Source organism: Podarcis raffonei, chromosome 11, assembly GCF_027172205.1.
Source record: "Podarcis raffonei isolate rPodRaf1 chromosome 11, rPodRaf1.pri, whole genome shotgun sequence".
Taxonomy (NCBI): Eukaryota; Metazoa; Chordata; class Lepidosauria; order Squamata; family Lacertidae; genus Podarcis; species Podarcis raffonei.
The window spans coordinates 49,266,785-49,289,977 of NC_070612.1; the positions used below are offsets into that span (position 1 = coordinate 49,266,785).

The 23,193-nt window shown below is 39.1% G+C and overlaps 1 protein-coding gene across 2 annotated transcripts in view; it reads left to right on the forward strand.

Moving 5' to 3' along the window:
• MEGF10 (multiple EGF like domains 10) overlaps positions 1-23,193 on the forward strand; it is a 114,066-nt gene that overhangs the window by 7,583 nt on the left and 83,290 nt on the right. Inside the window, exons 2-3 of one of the 2 annotated variants that reach the window (XM_053407941.1) lie at positions 20,060-20,193; positions 22,321-22,422. In XM_053407941.1, the coding sequence (XP_053263916.1) occupies positions 20,078-20,193; positions 22,321-22,422 (218 nt within the window). In that variant the 5' untranslated portion in view covers positions 20,060-20,077. Of the gene's footprint in view, positions 1-20,055; positions 20,194-22,320; positions 22,423-23,193 lie in introns of both variants that reach the window. The other variant, XM_053407940.1, reaches the window with a different exon arrangement.

Below are 23,193 nucleotides of genomic sequence, written 5' to 3' on the forward strand. Positions count from 1 at the left end.
CACTTCTGTTTAATTGTTGACTGGGCTCATGTATTTCATTATTTTATGGTTGATTTTTGTTGTGTTTTTTTTTTGAGAAACAGTTGTATAGAAGTATTAAAAAATAAAATAAATACTGGTTGAATGCAAATAAATCTAGTTAAGTTTAGTGGGACACAGGATTTCAGGTCAATTTCTACGAGCATTTCAGCTCACATAATATGCAAACTCAGTCTGGTTTTATCAAAATTCTTAGCTGTGCTCAGCAAGGTCAGCTAGATTGGATACAAGGCTAGAGTAGTGCCTTGAGGGAAAACTGTTATTGTTCAGCAACTTGGGATGGTTAATGACAAGTCTGGAGAAGTGAAAGTGCTCTGCTTTCGCACTGGATAAGCCACTCTGTTTTGTTTAAAAGAAATGTGTCCATTGACTGAGCTCTATATTTAATGCAAGACTGAAACTGAAAGCTGGCTTCACTCTTCATTTTTCCTTGTAAATACCCCTGAATGCCCAGTAACACAATTCAGGAAAAGAGCACACTTAATTAGCTATGTTTGATCTTCCTGATGTGCATGCACTATGGGATGCAACTACTGTAACTGGATTTAGGAAAATAGTAAACTGAGTCGCCAGCATATATGTTCTCTTATGCTGCTGAATAACTTGTTTACATCTTTCAGGCTCAAGTTAGGAATGCCAGTTGATTGGCTATGCTGTAAACCTTTTTATCTGAGTATGCAACATACCATGGACCATATTTTCTCAGGGTGCAGATTATAACAATCTGTACTCTTCAGCATGTGTTCTAGATTGCCAGTGAAAATTAATAGTTGATTCCATGTTTTTATTACATCCTAAATAGTATTACTTTGTATACTTTTATAAAATTATGACCTGTATTAAAACAATGTGGCTAACAATATTTCATTATTGAATAACTTTGTAAAACTGGCAAGTTTGGCTTTTAATTTCATCTTGAGCATAGTGGTTTACGTCTGTATTTGCCCATCACGTCCAAAATGAGCAGCTGCTAGTTATTCCCGGTTCTGTATAATATGACTAATTTGTCTCAAGCTTGTTCCCACCAAAGAAGCTTCTACATCATGTGACAGGAACTAATTTTGGTGTTATTTGCTTCAACACAGTAAATAAAAGAGAGAACATGGATACTCTTCTTTGTAGGGTGGAAATGGTAGTACTGGAGAACACAGAGCAAAAACAACAATCGTAGTTCATTACAATTTTCTGTGCCTGTTTCTACAGTACTACAGTTGGCTCAGGGTCCTTTTTTTTGTTGAGCAACAGCTGTTGTAAATAGCATGGGGTGACCCCACATTCTCAGGTTAGAGGAGAGAAAGGAAAACCTCTATCCATTTTATTCACTTCATGCTTAATTTTGTAAACCTCTGTCATGTCCTCTCTTGCTCATATTTTACACAATAGTCTGCATCTTATTAACATTTACAATGTTCAGGTTTTCTAATGGTGGAACGCAGTTTAAGTACCTGGCTTAGCTATTGTTCCTGTTCAATAATGTGATGCACTATTAGTGGCTGACAATTAGCCTTATTCCAGTGGTTTTACCACTTCATCATTTATCTCCTTCGGCTTTTCTTATATCATTGAAACATGAATTGTTTGTAAGTCCCCTTATCTGAAAGGCAGAATATAAGCTTCTCTTTGGCAAACTGTGTAGTATGTAAGGCATTTTGTTGAAGTCTGTAGGTTGTCTGGGTGAGCTTCTTTGCAGTTGTTTCTGTACGGTGTCACATAAAGCCATAAGGCTGTGAAAAGTCAGTTTGTAATATTTATTATTTGATTGATTTTATATGAATTGAGAGTTGCTGTTACACAGCAGACTTTCTTGATTTCCTTGCAGAAATCAAGCAGGGGTAATTCAGTCAGTAGAGCACGAGACTCTTAATCTCAGGGTCATGGGTTTGAGCCCCATGTTGGGCAAAAGATTCCTGCATTGCAGAGGGTTGGGCTAGATGACCCTCGTGGTGCCTTCTAACTCTATGATATTCTATTTTTTTGTTTGCTTTTGTTTTGGAGCTACTTGTTCTCTCTCTCTCTTCTTGAGAAAATGTTATTTTAGCTTTTCAAACAAAACTAAGACCCTCTCAACCTTTTTGGAGTAATTTGGACCATTCTTGTTTCCAAAGGATATGATTGCCTACAGCAGGGGTAGTCAACCTTTTTATACCAACCACCCACTAATGCATCTTTCTTCATAGTAAAATTTCCTTACCGCCCACCAGTGCTCGATGGAAGGAAGATTCAGCTTGTGCCGTAGAACCCCCTACCGCCCACCTAGAATACTGAAATGCCCACTACTGGGTGGTAGGGACTAGGTTGACAACCCCTGGCCTACAGCATCAGACAGAGTCTATTTCATAAATCAAATTAAGCATTTCTTAAATGGACATTTTACAGAGCTTTCTCAGTCAGTGGTCTCTGGTCAGAGAAAGTGGGTGTAACCTTTAATTATTTCCTGGTACCTCTCAAGAAGCAAAACCCACTTGTGCTGTATTGAGCCTCTCTTTCACAGTGTTACATGGTTGTTGTGTGTTTTTTTAACGGATATAAATCCGTATGTATACAAACGTATACACTATTAATATTTAAATTTTTCAAACTTAGGAGCTACTTTTAACTAAACTCTGGAACTTAAAACCTGCTTTTCAATTTTTAAACTTTCAAGTCAGTGTTTCTGACTTTCAGACGGGGGTCAGCAACATTTCTGGGCTAGTAGGCACTTTAGAAACTGTAGAAACTGTTTTGAGCACCACATGCACACACTACACCTTTTAAACACTCCTTTCTGTTTGCCTGTTAAAAGTGCAGGTGGCCTTCCTTCCTTGACATCTGGTATCATCCTATTTATATCAGTGCTACAACTTCCTTAGGCTGGGTTACAATCTGCTACTTGAAGAACAGTGGTCAAGGAAGCTTAGTCCTGTAGAAATATAGGAAGCTTCCTTACACTGAGTCAGACCAATGTTTCCGGCTAGCACAGTATTTTCTACACTGACTGGCAATAACTTTCCAGGATTCACACAGGGAACCCTCCCAGACCTACCTGGAGATATTAATGTTTGAATTTGGAACTATCTGCATGTAAAACAGACACCCTTCTTCTTAGCAATATCCTTTCCTTTGTGCTTAATATTCTTAGTAACCTGAGCCGTCTTTCCCATAGGGCTTAGTGGTGCGTTGCGCCAGGGTGCCGGCCTCTCAGGGGCCCCCCAGTGAGTGGAGGATATTTCCCTTTCCCTGCATGCCCACCTGCGCCCCGCCAACTGTATGGCTGGCAGGCATGCAGCTTCGTTCCCAAGCCTCTGCGGGGATTGCTCTCCTGCAGCAGCATGGGGGAGAGTTGCGCCCCCCCATGTCTGGCAGTGCACAGCTTCGCCCCCCCCCCACTGCCTGTGTTAATTTGGGGGTGCTGGATAGATATTTGCACCACAGCGCTGCATCTGCTAAGGATGACCCTGCTAGTAACAGACACATATATTTTTGGAAAGTTGAGATACCATAAGCGTTTAAGACCACCTGAATCGTAATACATAATCAAAGGGTGAAGAAGTCAGCTGTAGTTCTGAAATTCTTGTTTCTTCCACTCGATTGTATAATGCTTGTACACAGCATGTTGCTTCCTTAACACTTGAAATTTTGGGTCTCAGGTACAAAAACACAAGCCTTTTTATTCTGAGTCATTATAATCATGTTAGAAACTCCCTGAATTATCAGAACCGTTTTTATCACAGTTCTCCAGAGCTGCATTAATCTCCTAAACTGATTAACTATGAAAGGAGTACAACAGTATTAATTATGAAACACAGAAGTAGGTGGTCTGTTGGAAAGCATGCTTTCCATTTTAAGCCTGGAGTAACAATCATAGTAACACAACGCTGCTCATGTGACAGCTAGACAAAGAAGCCATTATGCATGGCTAGCTGGAGATGCAGCCCGCTCAAACCTATATTCAGGCAAAACTTGGCAGATCCAAGCTTAGAAAGTCTACTTTGTTAACACTCTTCCTTCTTCCAGGCAGTTCTTCCAGAACTCCTGGGTTTCTTTTCCTTGAGTTGACAAAAAAATGGGAGACTTACAGTATCCTTGTAATATTTGCTTTATGCAATATATGACATACAAATAAAGACAATTGAGATTTTTAATCAAGCAGAGGTCTAAAAGCTAGCAGATTTTCAGAGAGCAACTTGTGTGGCCACCCCCAATGTTGCATCCTTTGTTCCAGCTAATTCCAGCTAGAAGCTTTTAGCTTTCTCTCATCTTCTGCCTCTGTCTCAGTTTCAAACTCCAAAGTTAATTATTTCTTGCAAACTGTTTTAAGACTACCATAGATAGTCATTAAGAAATATTAATGTTATTTTGTCAGTACTCAGATCAACGGTGATCAAGGCAGCTAAACTCATAACAATATTATGGGATCAGTCACAGATTAAACCAAAGAAGTCAAGATTTGCTTTAATTATCCTGCTCATAGTGAGATAACAGGTGCAGGTCATATGCAGTAAGTTAGCCAATGAGTTACATTTTGATGTTCCATGTTCCATTTTTACCCTTTAATTTGATACTGTCTTCATTGGCTGGCAGTCTCATAGATCAGGCAATGAAGGGATTATCAAATGAAAGGTTAAATTGGAAGCTGTAACATTAAAATGTAAGGCATTATTGAACTTTTGCTTTGCTCCAATTTAGCCTTCCCCAACCTGTTGGCTTCCAGATGTTATTCCTGATCATTCCATCATTTCTGATCATTGGCCATGCAGGCTGGGGCTAGGAATATAAGAAAGCGGTGTTTGTTTTACTTCCTTTATGTTCAGCACATGCATCATTTTTTTCCATTCCACTGCAATTCAGCTTCTGACAAAAACTGTGTTATTCCTCTTGCTGTCTGCTGTGGTGGAATTTTATGTGCTTAATTACAGTTAATCATGCTACCTGACCCTGGTCCACCGCATTACAAATGGGGGTGGATCATCATTTATGTATTGTTTTGTGGACTGAAAGCGCCAGCAGTGAATACCGATAGTATTTGTTCCAGAAGTAAAAAATAAAAATCAACAAACACTGGCAATTTCCACTCCTATTTCTGTTTCCTTTGGAATTATCCAACATCCCTAGCTGCAGTTGATGGGAACTGCCCTCAAAACATACCATGTTGAAGATAGCTGCTCTTTTTTTATCCCAGTAATGAATCTCAGGGCAGTGCTATTTAACTTATCCTGCCATTTCTAGCATTTGTATTTTTGACTGTGTGTAAAACAGGCGTTATATGTGTCCTTGCATTCATGCAGTATATATTGAATCACCACCTAACAATGATTCCAAAATATAATTGGCTGGCCTATCTACGGGCATATATATTTGAAAGCAAGCTTTCATATCCCTAGCTCATTTATGTGCATTTGATATTTGAACCTAAAAAGCATGCAGTGAAGGCTACTATGTGATGAGATCATAGCAATAACACAAGAAGGGGAGAGAAAAATTCATTCATCCTGGATCCCCTGGAAAGATGACCAGCACAGTCTTCAGTGATGATCTAACTAGGGTCACATATAGGCAGCAGTTTACTGTTGTGCACATATACCGTTGGATTGGAGCCATTGAGTCCTTCCTTGCTTGTTGATTCTGACTTCTAGCCTGTCTCATGATTCCTGGCTCCTGGCTCACCTCACACTGTTGTCCTCAGTCCAGTTCTGACAGACACCATAGAAGACAGAATCAATACTCAAAATGATAGTCTGGAACTCTGAACTGAAACCAGGAAGATGAAACACTCTGGAGATGAATGCCATGCCTTGCATTTACGAACAAATAAATGAAAAGCCCTACTATAGTATGAAGGACACTGAGCTTGTGGCAGTGCACACAATCTAGGTGACTTAGTGGAATACAAGCTGAACATGAGCCAGTGGTGTAGTGCAGCTGTTAGAAAAGCTATTGCAATCTTTGTCTGTATCAACAGAAACACAATGTCTAAATTACAGGAAGTAACAGTCCCCCCCTTTTTTTACATACATATGAAATACTTTATCAAGTTCTGGGTGCCACATTTTTGGAAGAATCTGGATAAACCAGAGCATGTCCAAAAGAGTGGTCTGGTAACCCATGAAAAAAAAAGCCTTGTAGAAGAGTTGAAAAAGCTGGGTATGTTTTGCCTGCAGAAGAGAAGATTAAGAAGTGAGAGTCTTAAAATATCTGAGTGGTTTGTGGACATTTTGTACTACATTCAATTAGCCTCCGTTCTCTTTCATTCACTTTCCAATAGGTCTTTGCTGAATTTTCAGAGGAAAGAATGTGGTTCCACAAGTTGTGGAAAAAGGAGGTCCAGTCTATAGTTCCTCATTTAAATCTTTGACAGTTCAAAAGAGAAAAGATCTCACTCTTTAAACCCCACCATCCCATCTAGTCATAGAACTAGACTAGTTATGTTTTAATACTTGAATCAAATCTGATCCTATACACTTGCAGAAATGTTATCTTTTATTTAGAGTCACAATATCCAAGATGTAGTCAGAAATATTATTCTACTTTGTTCATAAGTTTTCATCTGGGGATTTGTTGTTTAGCTTTCTGGCATGGGAGAAGATAGGTTGAAAAACTTTGTTAAGCCTCAGCAACTTGATAGCTTAAATCAGAAGCCTTGCTGGGCTTGCTTGCAGGATTTGAATGAACTAGCAGCTCAGATTTAGCGAAGTTATCTTAATTAACCCTGACTTACACTACATTAATTGAATAATTGATGTTATAACTCACAAGGGTGTTTGCAGTGGTGAAAGGAAAACAAAAACAGTTTCTTTGTCATTGCCAGTGGAATTGTGTTAAATAATTTATCTTGTTTATTCAGTTAGCTGTCACTAATCTATTAAAAAAACTTTATTTATTTATATACATTTGGAAAAAGGTGTCAACAAAATTTGCTTCCAGGAGGATCATATAATCCACTGAGAAATCTGAAACTCTGTTTTGCTGTTTAGTTGTGTTACAATTTATAAGAGAGGGTGATAGCCAGGTAAGGCATATTCAGAATAGACCAATTGAAATCAATTTATATCAATTAAACTACTCAGTTATTTGGCGATATCAAACTAAGAGTAGTTTCATTTAAAGATTCTACTTTTTATATCATGAGCATTATTAAGAACAGAAATATGAGTTCTTACTGTTGTAATCACTACTTCCTATATTCTACAGACAGCACATAATTTAACACACTCTCCTAGATTTACCATTTTGGCCAACCTCACTTTTACTTATAATGACTGTAAAATATGATTAAAGTAATGCATGTTGAAATATGCAAATTTCCCAAAAAGCCTTACAATTTGGAGCTACTAACACACTTGAATCAAGTCAGTGCAAGTCTCTAATGATTCCTGAGAATTGCCATCGATGATTTCTAACTAGGGAAGTAATCATGGTAAAACACGTTCAATAAATTTTTGATCATTGTCAGCGGTAAAGGAAAAAATTGAGGAGAATGTTGACACACCACCAGGCCTGAACCCAGAAACAGAGCCTGTCTAGGCTATCTGCTTCAGACATTCTTTCCATTGACTAGATCCAGCCTCCTAGGAAAAGTGATCACTGTGACAACACAGCTGAATGGGTTAGAGTCGCTGGACGAATAAAGGCTTCACAAGTGTAGGGCTGAGCTAGACAGCCTGTTTCTATTCTGTAAGAGGCAACTTTGAAGAGAAGGAGCTTTATTTAACCATTTATTTTTTTAAAAAAACACCCTTGTTTCTGAGTCATGCAGACATGGCGGGTGGGGTGAGTAAAAGGCATTGTGTTCTATTAGAGAAGTACTTTGAAAGTGATGCCTTGGAGCTTTTCATGAACTATTGTTAAAGGGTGTTCTTGGGCTGCAGAACATCATTAATGATTTTAGTGGATTTTAATTATTGAGGGTTTTTTTCTGCAGATAAGTCACCTTCATTAAAATAATCACTTTTTAAAAAATGACAGTCACATAAAACTGGCTATTTAATGTTTGTAAGATAGTATGGGAGAGCTGAGCAATTATTTTTGAAAATTACTCAATATAGTTGTTTTCTAGTTTCACCATTGCTCTATTTTTATAGAACAGTACTTAATAGTTTTGGGTGGAATCCAGTGTTGTGCAAGCAGATTTCTGCTCAGGAGACAGGCTTTCATCTTCTCCCTCCTGCAGCCTTTGTGTGGCTGTAAAATCTGTTCCAGAGGGTCCCCCAGCCCTCTGGAGCAAATTTTGAAGGCCCACAGGGGGTGCAGTGGGTAGAATAGAAAGATGAAGTCATACTGCATGCATGGAATTACATTCTGCATGGGCAGCAATAGATAAACCCATGCCATTTAGACATCTAATTGCTATTATAGGAGCATAAAATCCAGCCATTTTTATATTTATGGTGTATAGTTGCAGAGATTGTTGGTGCATACAGATAAAACAAAGCAGTTGGCACTGTTTTTCTTCCCATAGAGCGAGACTGGAGTATTCCCACTTTCCCACTGCATTTACTTCCTAGGAAGTATGTTAGGGATTCCTGTCCAAAGCAGAATAATGAAAATACTACATAACATATTAATAGTGCCTATCCTTTGCGTGTTGTCTCAGAATTAAGATGCATTTGGTTCAATGGAACTAACTTTCAGATAAGTAGTACTACAGTCTATGAAAGATTCCTTAACATTTACACACATTTACACACTCAAAATGTGACTGTCGCCATGCTGCAGTTTGCTTGGTCACAGAAAACTACAGCCTGATGACAACCTTCAGAGAGCTGCCAGGCCTTCGCAGTAGTATTGGAGGGCAGTGTTGGTGGCAGGAAGCCCATGCAATCTGCAGAGGAACAGTCACAATAGTCCTCGGCAATTGTTCTGCTGCCACCACTGTCCACTTTACGGATGCCACCAATTGATCCTTCACTCCCAAGTAGGACTCCATGGTTGCCTGGGCAACCTGCTGCCATCTCTTTCCTCTTCATGGGAGGAAGTCTATAGGGGGTTCCTCCATAGGTCGCCTGGACTGCCCCCACCTCACTCGTGAGAGAAGGTCTAAAGGGGGGGGGTTCCTCTCCGTGGCTCATTTGGGCAGCTGCCAACTTCTTCCTTTTCACAGGAGGATGTCTAAAGGGCAAATTGCTTAATTGGCTCCCTCTCATAGATATTTTGGTATTCTAGATTAGACTGTGATAAGGATATGAACTCCACTCATTGAACTGTTACTGCAGTACATACATATGCAGAAAACCGTGAGAAAAAATAACCGTGTTGAAGTACATCATGAATGATATGCCAATCTCTTATGACGACTGTCTGCTACTCCAGTGTTGTAATCAAACATGGTAGCCATAGGTGACAAATGAGTAAGCTGGTGGAGGAGGGACAGAATACTCCATTCTACTATGCAGCTATCATAGAAACCAAGCTTGCCACCGGAGAAGGGACACACACTTTCCCCAGCATAAAAATGCATCGGGTTGTCTCAAAAAGGATGGAGCTCTTTGTTTCTCTATCAGTTCCCAGCAGGCTAGCAATACTTTGGTGGGCTAATTTGAAAGGTGTACCAAATGGAAGAAATGTGTGTTCACTAAGTTCATAGTATGGAGGCATGCTTCACCTATTTAACAAAGATATTCTTTTAAAATATGAACCTCAGCATTTGAATTTTCCTTTAAACTCAAAGCACATTTTCACAGCTGTATGTCATAAATTTGCACATCTCTCCTGTCATACACATCTCCTTCTCACAATGCTGAAATAAAAAAGCTTCCAAGGCCCAGTACACACTAGCAAAGCTTTGACAAATGCAAAAAAAGTAATCTTGCTAGCCAGATTGGTACTTTACTTGTTTAAGCTTTAGTAGTTTTAAGGGACAATTCATTGGATGACAGAGGCCTGTGTGTAAATTGAAGATACTGTGCCCATTGAAAGGTACATTTGGAAGGTAGTACTTCCCAAAACATTTTTTCTCCCACATAACATTACATTTATCTTGAACTTTCCTATGCATTATTTATATTCAGCCTGAGAGTACACAGGATTAATCACAGATTTTGGACTGTTTTCAATTGTACTTAAAAGAGACCTTTCTCTGTGTGCAAGATACGGAAACCCCTCTGAAGAGAGTGTCAGATGACAGAATTTACCAGTGTCACAGGAGTTTGGTGTATAAATTCACTGTTTAGCCTACTTTTATAATAGAGCTTTATTGCTACTTTAATCCACACCACATGCAGATGACCTGAGCAAACCCCACGGAAAGACAGAAGTCTTGTTGTGTGTATGTGAAACAGTTGCTCAAAATCTGATGCACCAGCTGTGGCTTGACTAGTTTGGAAGTCAAGGGAAACTTGATCTCTTAATCTTTTTTTTCCCCACCAGACAGATATTGTAAATAACAACTGTTTCCTAACTGTATTCTGTCAGTTAGGCAGAATACAAGGTTTGAATACAAGGCTTTAAAGAATCATGCTCAATGTGGTCAAAAAGTTATATAGGAAAAGGGCATTAAGAGAAAAGAAATTTATCCCCCCACCCCCAGCAATATTTTTGTCTGGGTTTATTTGTCTTGTTCTGTAGCAGCGGCTGAATATTATGAATGCAGTCCAAAATACAGTGGTACCTTGGTTCTCAAACTTAATCCATTCCAGAAGTCTGTTCCAAAACCAAAGTGTTCCAAAACCAAGGCGCGCTTTCCCATAGAAAGTAATGCAAAATGGATTAATCTGTTTCAAACTCTTGAAAACAACCCCTAAAACAGCAATTTAACATGAACTTTACTGAATAATGAGCCCATTGATCCATAAACTGAAGCAATAATCAATGTACTGTACTATAAAATAAATGACAGTATTGTAGATGATTAAAATTAAAATTATTATTTTTTCTTACCTGCACAGATGATAGTCATTGTTTGGATGGGGGGCATTTATCCATTTCCAGTCACACAATCAGTCAATCAGTCAGTAGCTGAACTGGGTTCCCCCCAGTCACAAAAACAAATTAACTGAAAAAGCCTCAAAATCAAAAATGCAAAATAAATAGCAAAAACAAAAGTGCCAAACTTAATCCATTCTGGAAGTCTGTTTGACTTCCGAAATGTTCAAAAACCAAGGCACAGCTTCTGATTGCTGCAGGTGCCCCGGAAACAATAGCCGACAGCCGCATCGGATGTTCGGCTTCAGAAAAACACTTCCGGGTTTTTGGTGTTTGAGAACCAAGGCGTTTGAGAACCAAGGTGCCACTGTATTAAGTGTGCTTGTGCTCCTGTTGAAATCAATGGAACATTGCTGGGTGATTATATTCTCAAATCCCACAGATGTATCTGGCTCCTACCCTATATATATATATTAACTTTAATGTACTTTGATGTAATAGGGACCATTAATGATGGTTTCTGAAGGTAGTAAATTAGGGTAATCGGCAACAAAAAGCTACCCAGCAATCAGTGTCTTTTAAGTCTTTCATGACAGAATCCATGCATAATATCTGGGTAGCTTTCAATGACTAACAGTATATAATGTGAAAGAAACCATTAATACCGGTTGGGATGTAAAGTCTGCTCATGTAGTATGTAAGCCTTTTTTTGGCACAGAGTTTGACACACACACACACACACACAATTCACACCCTCTCTCTCCAGTCAATCACTGTAAAGTGCTTCATAACACATGTTGCAATTAAGCTGTAGAACTTTCTCCCCCCCCCTTTTCTCTTAATTTTTACTATAGAGAATAACTTTAACAAAGTGCCTCATTAAGTCCATAGCCGCAGATTTTATTTTAGGAGAAATGGAATTGAAATAGCTGTAAAACTTGGATTATTGAATGCAGTATAACTCCTAGGTGCTTCCTTAGACAATGGTACCAATGACAATCCATTTTTGTAATGACAGATAAGCACCCTTTATCAGTACTATCCAGTTTCAAAAGGGGGTGCAGTCAGATTTAAATAATTCAATAAGTACTCTATAAGGAACATGGTTAAAGGACTGAAATCTTTTTTTTTTTTGCTTATGTTAATAAAAATACACTCATCATTCATTTCCCTTCAAATTACTGCTCACAGCAAGGAATTAGCTTCCAAATTCACTTTCAGAAGGTTTCAGATAACCTGAAACCAGAGCCAATTTACATATTTTAATAGGATGATTTATCTTGGAAAAAATATTAATTACAACAAAAAGTCTTTGATTGTTAGGGTTTCTAAGGCAATGCCTTTGTTGGATCCTTTTAATGATGAAGCAGGCTGTCTCTAAAGCAGATTCTGTTCACATTAAAGGAAATGAATGTGAGAGTTTAATGACATGGGGCATCTTTTTTCTTTTTTTAAAGTAGCATTAAGAAAAGTTAGATTGATATGAATAACAATTGAAAACTTTGATATCAAATTGGTATGAAATTATCAAAGTGTTTTCTGTGCATAATGTATAGGTTTGTTTATCACTATTAAATTAGTGTATATAGCATTATTTTCTATTTTAAATGCCAAATATCAGATGCTGTTTTAAAAGTAATTTCATTCATTCACCGGTTCCTCATTGTGGAATGAGGAAAGGTATGTACAGCAGGGCAGAACATGCTGTAGTGATGACATATCCCCATTCTGTATACTTTCATTGCATTTGTAGGCTCTGGATCATGAAATGTGGTGTCTAGTGGGCCACTTTCTTCCATGGCTTTCTGTAGTAGATCATGCAAGGAAAAAATGGCCTGGCTATACCCTTTGAGAATATGTGGAGTCTATTTTGAATTTTTTTTTATAAAAGCACAAGGTATGCTATCTCTGAGGAGGATGAACTCTGTTCTGTTAAAAGAACTGTTTGGGGAAATCCCTAGGTCAAAGCTTTTCAAACACTGTGTCGTGACACATTAGTCAGTGTGTTTTGCGAATGCTCCCCCACACTCCTTCCAGAGCTAGAAAAAGGTTAGTTTAACCCCCAGTTTGCTAGTAAAACTGAATTACTGTGTCGTGAAATGATGCATGTCTAAAAAGTGTGTCACCAACATGAAAAGTTTGGAAAGCTCTATCCTAGGTGAATTCATCAAACCAATTTTAATGTGAAACTGATGTAAAACATAATCCAAATAAATATTCTGAAAAGCTCAAACTTTTATATTGATAGGTTTGTTTTGTTTCTGCAAGCAGTAATTAACTTTTAGCTCTTTCATAAAATGTTTATTGCAGGTCTCTAATGTTATGTATAGCCTAAATTTCCTAAAGTTGCTAATACTTTTAACATAACTTCTTTTGGAATGCCTAGAAACAGAAGGACTAGTCTCTGTTTCTTTTCTGATATAATACCTGTTTTTGTTTATGTGCACCACAGTCTTCTATTATTTGTGGCCAGCATTTTTTAAAAAAGAAGATGCTATTGCATTTATAAAGAATATTACTCCACGGCTCTTCAAGTATACTGTTGTTTTAAAACTATTTTTTGAGCTCTCTTTTCTATATATTCATAGATAAGTTAGCTTGCATTTTTTCAAAATACAGTTTTGACATTTGATGCCTTAGCCTTCATTCTATGCCCTTAAAATACTCTTCATTATATTAACTTTATCAAATGCTTAAGGTATATTTTCCTTTATTTGAGATCGTCAGTAAAGAGCTAATGCTGGTTATGGCAGTCCTCCATACCCAATGAGTTAATGATTTGCCTTGCAAATTTATATTCTGCTTTATGTGCCATGAGCCAGATTATAAGGTATGTGACAGAATGCGAAAATATATACATGTGTGAAAATGATTTCCTAGTGCACTGCTCCTGCTGCATTTAATGCCCGTTATCTATTAACACTGCAAGCAGAATCGATAAAAGCAATCAAGTTTATTCATAGCCACAAGTTAACATGAGACTAATCATTGCTGACAAGATTGGGTCAGATACAAGTTTTGATAAGGTCAGCATTGGTTGCTTTAATTAATGTTTCTGTCTGTCAACAAAAGATAACATTTTTGTTTTTATGTCCAAAGTCCCACATTGCTGCCTTGTGTTCGTTGTTTACTGTCTAAGAATGCATTATGAGCAGAGATTGTGTACAGCAAAAGCCATAGTGAGGTTTCAATACCTGTGGGACCAGAATGTATGAAAGTGTTAGCAATAATCGTTGGACTGGTCCTGTCCTATAGACGCTGAGCATTTAGTGACCTCACTGCCCGCTGCTGCACGTTCTGAACCAGTCTGTAGTACATTTGCACATGCTTAGAGCTCCTGCCATGGGGTTGAAAATGCTGTTTGATGGGGTGTAGATGTACAATAATGTGGGGTGCTGGTTATGCCTCTGGATGCTGATGCATGTCCTAGGGATGCTGGTGGCACTGTGGTCTAAACCACTTAGCCTCTTGGGCTTGCCAATCAGAAGGTTGATGGTTCGAATCCCCGCGACAGGGTGAGCTCTCATTGCTCTGTTCCAGCTCCTGCTAACCTAGCAGTTCAAAAGCACGCCAGTGCAAGTAGATAAATAGGTACCACTGCTGCAGGAAGATAAATGGCATTTCCGTGTTCTCTGGTTACCACCACGGTGCCCCATTGCACTAGAAGTGATTTAGTCATGCTGGCCACAACACCTGGAAAGCTGTCTGTGGACAAACACTGGCTTCTTTGGCCTGAAAACGAGATGAGTGTCGCAACCTCATAGTCGCCTTTGACTGGACCTAACCGTCCAGGGGGCCTTTACCTTTTTTTAACCTTTACCTGCGTGTCCTATGCATGTTCCCTGTCTTTGCATTTTTTACCTTAGTTTGAGGATACCTGTGCAAGTACAGGTGTATGCACATAGAGTTCTCTACATCAAGTGTGGGCAACATTTTTCAGCCCCAAAGGCAACATTCTTTGGAGGGTAACATTCCAAGGGCCACTTTCCAGTGGGGAATGTGGGTGAGGCAGAAGCAAAGGTGGGAAAAGAAATGGATGTGACTCCTGCATTTGTACAGTATTGCAGCTATACAAAAGTCAGACGGGTTTATAGACATGCTTTGACATGCATCCCTCCCATCTAGGCAAGCAGGCTGGAGTGATTATCACAGTTCAAGGACTCATTCCAGCTAGGCAAAAGGACCCATGAAGGGTTTGGCCTGGGGAGAGGGCGCATAAACTGGAGGGCCAGAGGGAGAACCCTGGAAGGCCGTTTTTGGCTTATGGGCTTCAGATTCCCCACCATGAGGGTGAGAACACTGACCGGGATCTTCATCTCTGTGGAGGTAGCCCTGTGTGTGCGTATATCTGTGTTTGCGTAGTCTTGCTTTGAACTTGCATGGCCACCCTTCTTTGGGAATGATGCTGAGCATTCTACACTGGCTCCCAGTACGTTTCCGAGCCCAATTCAAAGTATTGCTGCTGACCTTTAAAGCCCTAAACAGCCTCAGCACTGTACCTGAAGGAACGCCTCCGCCTCCATCGTTCAGCCCAGACACTTAGGTCCAGCTCTGTAGGCCTTCTGGCGGTTCCCTCACTGCGAGAAGTGAAGTTACAGGGCACCAGGCAGAGGGTCTTCTCGGTAGTGGCACCCTCCCTGTGGAACACCCTCCGATGTCAAGGAGATAAATAACTACACAACTTTTAGAAGACATCTGAAGGCAGCCGTGTATCAGGAAGTTTTTTTATGTTTGATGTCTCACTGTGTTTTTATATTTTGTTGTTAAGTCACCCAGAGTGGCTAGGGCAACCCAGTCAGATGGGTGGGCTATTATTATTATTATTATTATTATTATTATTATTATTATTATTAAACAGGGAACATGATGCCAGCTTGTGTGTGACACAAAGGGAGCAGGGCTAGTCCACATATTCTTGCTTTCCCTTTCTTGTATTTAGTACCTGTGGTTACTGTATAGCAAGCAGCTAAATATTCTGATATAAAAGTTGTTTACTATTCCACTACCCTTATTGCACAAAAAGAAAGCTGTATGAAGAACAGCTTATGCCATTTCATACAGTTCTAGCTGTGAGATGCCTTGCGTATATTGTGGGGCTACAACTTGCATCAGCCTTAGCCAGCCTGGCCAAAAGCCAGGGAAGATGATGGATGTTGTAGTACAACAACATCTGGAGGGTGCCAGGTTGACTACCTCTGTTCTAGTGGGTCTGTAATAGCCCACCCCAAACACATTGTTGTTTTTCCCCAAACCAGTTTAGTGCTGATCATTTTGTAGGCTGCTCTGTGAGCAGAATAATCACCATTCTAAGTGGATGAAAACTTTAAACCTGCTATTCTTGCAGCTGTCATATGATGTGCAGCTGTTTAGATGATAGCTGGGCTCTGCGGATCATGGAAACACACTCCCATTTATAAAGTCCTTTAGCACACTACTGGGATTTCAGCTTCTCCAAAGTGCTTTTGAGAACAGAGCACCATTTCAATATATGATTAGCAAAGAAAATATTAAAATTGCACTAAAAAAGGTATATATGTGATCACAAAGGTAGACTGGTATGAGAATAAATTGTCATTGCTAATTAATTTTTTTTTGGGGGGGGATTCTTATTTTGAAAGAGATCTGGAGGGGTCAGCCCAAGGAAGTTTTTACTGTCCTATAATTTCCTTTCCCAATGGAAATATGTGGTGTTTCTTTAACTGTACAGTTTATTTTCCAGGGATACTAATGGAAAATCTAAACCAGTAATTTCTTTGCTTTTCTGATAATTGGGTGGATCCAGATAGCTGCCACATGCCAGACTAAGACGCCCTCGGGTGTCTGCCAAATCCCATGGGTTCCTGTCCACAGTCAGGACAACGGTAGACTTTAACTAGTGTTTGCAAATCCACTTCACGTTCTTGATTGTACTTTTGCTTGAAGCTAACCATGGTTAATATTAACAATGGTGCAAATGCAATGCTTTTCAAAAAAACGAATTTCAAAAAATGCAAACTCACATTTAAGAGGGAGGCAAAGAGTGTGAAAGCCCACAGTTCACTCACAATATCTCAATCCTGCTTATGGGACTGGACATGTTATATCTGCACTAGGTTTCATTCAAATCCAAGAAAACTAGGAAATCCCTCAGTGAAAGAGATTAGCGAGAGTGTGCCAAGCTAGTATCCTTGAATAAAAACCATCCCCCACCCATTACCTTTTTGTTGATTATTATGCAAGAGTGTGTCATCTCATTTCAGATCCTGTCCTCTTTTATGCAACTATCTACCACTGCCAGATTTTTTAAAGATTTTTTTTTTTACTACTGCAACTATTTCTCATAATCTCAAACAATGCTATCTTTCCACCAGTTATAGTGGGATAGTCAGTAGTTTGTCTCTAACTAAGTTTTACTCATAGTAGACTCATTGAAATTAATGGAGCCAGGTGACACGTCTATTAATTTTCAATAGGTCTACTCTGAGTAGGACTAACATTGGATTCTACCCAATACCTTTTATAAGGTAAAAGTGAAAGACCCCTGGATGGTTAAGTCCAGTCGAATTCAACTATGGGGTGCGGCGCTCATCTCCGCTTTCAGGCTGAGGGAGCTGGTGTTTGTCTGCAGACTTTTCCAGGTCATGTGGCCCGCATGACTAAACCACTTCAGGCGCAATTGAACACTGATGGAAGGTAGAGCACACAGAAACGCCATTTTCCTTCCCACTGCAGCAATACCTATTTATCTATTTGTGCTGGTATGCTTTTTAATTGCTAGGTTAGCAGGAGCTCAAACAAAGCTCTCAATAAGTATCAGCATTTACCTTGACATGCCATTTCTACTGTGACACTCGCTTATGTAATCTTCCATCTGGGGGTCTTGAAAAGTGGGTATCTTTTTAAAAATGTTCTTTATAAACAACATAACTGACATATGAAACTTTCAACCCCTTTATAGTTTGTGTTGTCAGTGTTGTTCATTCAGTTATGAGGAATCCTTGAGACCTTTATATTAATGGATCATTTAGAAATGTATTTCTGCATACTGTAGATAGAGTTAAATCTTCTACATTTTTTTTGCTAATATAAACACTTTAGCAATGCTAATCAGTTGTACTGATTTTCTGTTTTGATTTTCCTTAATAATTAAGCAAAAGAACTAGGATGCAATCAAGTTGTACACTAGGGGGTTCATGCAAATAGTTGAGTCTTCTTTTTTACATTAATCTTTTTTGTTAGAGGCATTCAGTAGGAAATTTATTGACATTTTAAGAAAAGGAAATACAATTTACCTGAATAATCTGCTTTAATAAGGGAAATCACTGCTTCATTGGAAATTAAACTGCAAGTGCACAACTTTTCATTCCTGGTTAATATAGCTCATTGACTACCACAGTATTAATGCTACTTAAGGAGCTTTCAAATCTTGACATGCATAGAACAAAGGGCTTGTGTAGCTGAGAAGTGCAGAAACCCATGAATGCAATTTAGCTCAGCCCAGTCTTATGCTGGTTTTTCCTCAACTGTGCTCTGATAATGGAAGCAAATCTAGAATGGATATTGCTGCTCACAGGATATTTGCAGTTCAATGGCAGAATGTTTGCTTTGAATGCAGAAGATCCCCGTTTCAATACCTGCCATCTCTAGATAGGAATGTTGTCTGTCTAAAATCCCAGAGAGCTGCTATTAGTCAGCGTTGACAATACTGAGCTAGATGGACCAGTGGTGTGGCTTGTTATAAGGTGGCTTTCTATGTTCCTAGGCAGCAGTCTTGCTTGCTGTGACTACATTGGTGTCTTGTGCAATAAACATAAACTTCTAAGAGCAGAGTCACAGCCCATGCACAAGCAAATATTTACCAGTGATCTATGGCCTGTTGGAGGGATGCGGGTGGCGCTGTGGGCTAAACCACAGAACCTAGGACTTGCTGATCAGAAGGTTGGCGGTTCGAATCCCCGCGACAGGGTGAGCTCCCGCTGCTAGGTCCCAGCTCCTGCCAACCTAACAGTTCGAAAGCACGTCAAAGTACAAGTAGATAAATAGGTACCGCTGTGGCAGGAAGGTAAACGGTGTTTCCGTGCGCTGCTCTGGTTTGCCAGAAGCGGCTTAGTCATGCTGGCCACATGACCCGGAAGCTGTACACCGGCCAATAAAGCGAAATGAGCGCCGCAACCCCAAAGTCGGTCACGACTGGACCTAATGGTCAGGGGTCCCTTTACCTTTACCTTTATGGCCTGTTGGAAACAAATGCATCTTAAAGGCCATTCACTGTCCCTCTCCCTCTGCCCTGCCAAGGGCTGTGTTAATCATCTATGAGTTCTGTTGATTATGTCCCTAGAAGCAGAATTAGAGCAGTGAAGGAAACCCATTTATAAATAGTCAGTGGAAAGTTGATTGAGGCTGCAGTCCTGTCTCTCTCCGTATGAACCTACCTGGACCCTGAGAACATCTTCTGAGGCCCTTCTTTGTGTGCCTCCTCCATGAAAAGTCCAGAAGGTGGCAATGTATCTTTTTCCATTTGTGGAATGCTGTCCCCAGGGAGAATCTGCTGGCGTCTTCATTATACACCTTTAGGTGCCAGGCGAAAGTGCTCCTCTTTAACCAGGCCTTTGGCTGATTGACATCCAATGACCTTTTAAAATGTGTTGTGGAAGGGGGGGGGTAATTGGGTTGTTTTTGTTACGTATTCTGTGTTCTTATAGTGTGATTTAATGTTGTGAACTGCCCTGAGACCTGTGGGTATAGGGCAGTATACAAATTAAATTAAATTAAATTAATTATTAATAGTTATTATGCTCAGTAGCTGGAAGTAAGTGCCACTTAACTCAGTGGGACCTACTTTTGAGTAGGCGTGCTATGACTGCACTGCATATTAAATAAACAAAAGTGACCTGTGTGATCTAGTCTGTTGCATCCGAGAACTGCATCCTAGAACATCCCCTACCTTGCTGAAGAAGATACTAAAACACAATTCTCAACTCCTTCATGTCACTGGAAGTATGAGTTCTTCCCCACTTATACAATGATAACCTGTGCCAAGTTTATTGTGCTTTCCACCATTCAGACACCAATTCTTATTTTCATATGTCCACTCCTATAGTCCCATCTGAAACAGGTTGCTTCATCCTCCATCAATGTAAGGTTGGACTTGGTTGTAACAAGTACCTAACAGTAATATTAGCAATTGTTTTCTCTTTTCACACAGGGCTATTCTGTGAAAAAGATGGTTCTTTATTTGGATTGGTTTGTTCACTTCCCTCTCATACTTTTGTACCACTGGGTGACCGCAACTTTATCCCTAAATCTTGAGGATCCAAATGTCTGTAGCCACTGGGAGAGGTAACATTTAAGAGCTATTTTGCTAGTAGTTTATGTCCATGTTTATGTTTATTTAAAGTGCATACTGCATGTATGAAAACAGATCTGTGTTCTCTATATCCCAAAGCAGCTATATAGAAAAAAATGCATCACTGAGACACACACACGCACATTCTACTTTTAAATATATCCATGCCTAGAATGGGAAATAAAAACCGTAACAGTGGTACCTTGGATTACAAACACTTTGGGTTACAAATTCCACTAACCCGGAAGTAGTACCTTGGGTTGAGAACTTTGCCCCAGGGTGAGAATGGAAATCGCGTGCCAGCAACGCTGTGGCAGCAGGAGGCCCCATTAGCGAAAGCATGCCTCAGGTTAAGAACGGTTGCGGGTTAAGAATGGACCTCCGGAATGAATTAAGTTCGTAACCCGAGGTACCACTGTATAAATACCAGACACACTATAAATGGATACCTTTAATCCAATTAACTCTGTGGGAGAATGTGCATATTCAAATTAGCCCTATTGGAAGCCATCCCGGTGTAATTATGAAGCTTTTAAAATCTACCTTAGAACTTGTTGGTTTAATTATTTTCACATGAGAGGAAAATACAGCTATAATTTCACTGCAGTGTGTCTTCCACTGGCAGCTCTGTGCATGCAAAGGGATGTGTGCACAGATCTGTCTCCTTTGCTTAAATGAATGAAGGAATTACATATACAGGAGGAGCACAGCATATCCACTGGAGTTCTCATGCATACAAAGAGTTGAAGGGCTGTGGGTGAACATTATCACCATACCAAGCTTGCAAAAGCAAATTCAGATGCTGTTTTTACTCATTTTGGAGCCTTTAATTTTTTGTGTCTTTTCATCTAAACATCTGAAGCATTGATTGCATGTTGTTTGATCCAGCGTTAGTTGTGCTTAGAGTAGACCTACTGAAATCAATGGGATTTACCGTAAGTTTGCCTAAACTTAAGTCTCATAGATTTCAAATGGTCTTCTCTAAGCATAACAAAGTCTGAATCTAGCCCCTAAAACTAGTAGAAACCATCATTTTATATATATATATATATGTGTGTGTGTGTGTGTGTGTGTGTGTTTGACTAGTGATTATTTCGAAACATAGTATTCTTTCATTCTTCTTCCAATATTTAGGGGTGTGGCAAAAGGGAAGAACATATAAACCACCATCTGGAAAGTTACCATACCACTAGCAGTTGCACTGGAATAGATGGTAGTCAACAAATTACACTTTTTTCTTTGGCAATGATAAACAGAAACAGCTGGCCTGTGTAATTCATGTAGGTGCTCTCCAAGGAACCTTTATAGTTACTGTATTTAGACTTTTCATACATATTTCTGAGGGGTATTCATTCATTTATTTTATTAAAAAAACAAAACAAGTTTATTCAGATGAGCTCCACATAATGAAACTGCTGTAGATTTGGAATTAAGGAAGCAGGATTTCAATTCTCACATATTCAAATCTAAGTGGCGAGATTGCTTTTCTGGGTGCAAATCACATTTTCCCACATTTTGTGGTCATCATTTTCACAGTAAGAATATTTGTATGGATCATCCAACTGTAGCACCACATTTGCTATATTATTGGAAATTTTATTAAAATGTTAACTATGAACAATAATGCAGAAAAGCATTCTGGTTCACAATCCATTTCTAATGTTTGTTGTGTTTCCCTCCTTTATCTGTTGGGACACTTCTGAACACAAATGGTAGAAGGTGGAAGAAAACATTGCCTTAAAAAGTGGAAAACTCCTTTAGTAGATGCTGGCTGAAAACAGGCACTTACTTTCTGGGCTGTGACAAAACATTAGATGAATATATGCACTTAGATCTGCACCAAAGAAAAAAGTTTGCTGCTCATCCTCATAGTTTACAATACTTTTCTTCAATCAGAGATGTAACTACTGTATAGTAAGCAGATAGTATTTGATGTAGAACAACTTAAAGAGTAATTGATTGGTTTTGTCTGAAACATGGTGAGTATTCACTTGCACAGATAATATCTCTGAAATGTTGGTAAACCTATATATTTGTTTCCCTCATAATTATACTTTATTTAACTTAACAATCATTCTAGTACAGTACATACTTAATATTTTTGTTTTGTTTCTGTGCAGCTATTCTGTTACAGTCCAAGAATCCTATCCACACCCTTTTGATCAAATTTACTATACCAGCTGCACAGACATTCTGAACTGGTTTAAATGCACACGACACAGGTGATTCGCTTTTAAACAATAAACTATGTTCTTATATTGCTTTGCTAGAATAATCCTTTGTAGGTGATTAAAGATTGTTTCACGTTAAAAAGAGTCTAGAATAATTTATATCAAGCACAAATGAGATCGTATGAGTGCAACCATAGTTTGCATGCCGGCATGTGTGTGCTTCTGGGTATAAGTTATCCAAAGTAAGACTATGAGGTAGATAATCCTCTCAAGTGCTCACTGTATTTTACAAAGGATTATTGGGCTGTGGAAGATTGTGTGAGGCACTAGTGTGAAAATATGTTCCCTTTCTTTAGAGAATTACAGAGAGACTTAGAATGTTGATGCAGTGGCTTATTCAGTTTTTACTATCTGAAAATAGGAATTGATCAAGCAGTTCTGTAGCATGCCTGCCATATATTTTGATGGATCTTGTTATATGGGATATAACCATAGAGGGTGGTCATTTTTCAATGCTTCTTGAACAGTAGAGAAATGAGGCCACTTCAGATTTTATGCTTGTACTGATGGTGCCATGAGCCACTGCAGTAACGTATGCTGTGACTCTGGCATGTGTTTTTCTCATGGTGGCCCCAGTTCCCTGGAATTCTCACTTTATTTTCTGCCAAGCCTCCCCAAATTACTGTATTTTATATCTGTTCTTAATAATGATAGGATTAATGTTTTTTCTTTCTTTCTCTACACCACTCAGGTATTCCTTGAATGTAGAGCAGTTACTAAATTCTGAAATAAATAAATTCCTCTTCAAGTTCAGCTCAATTA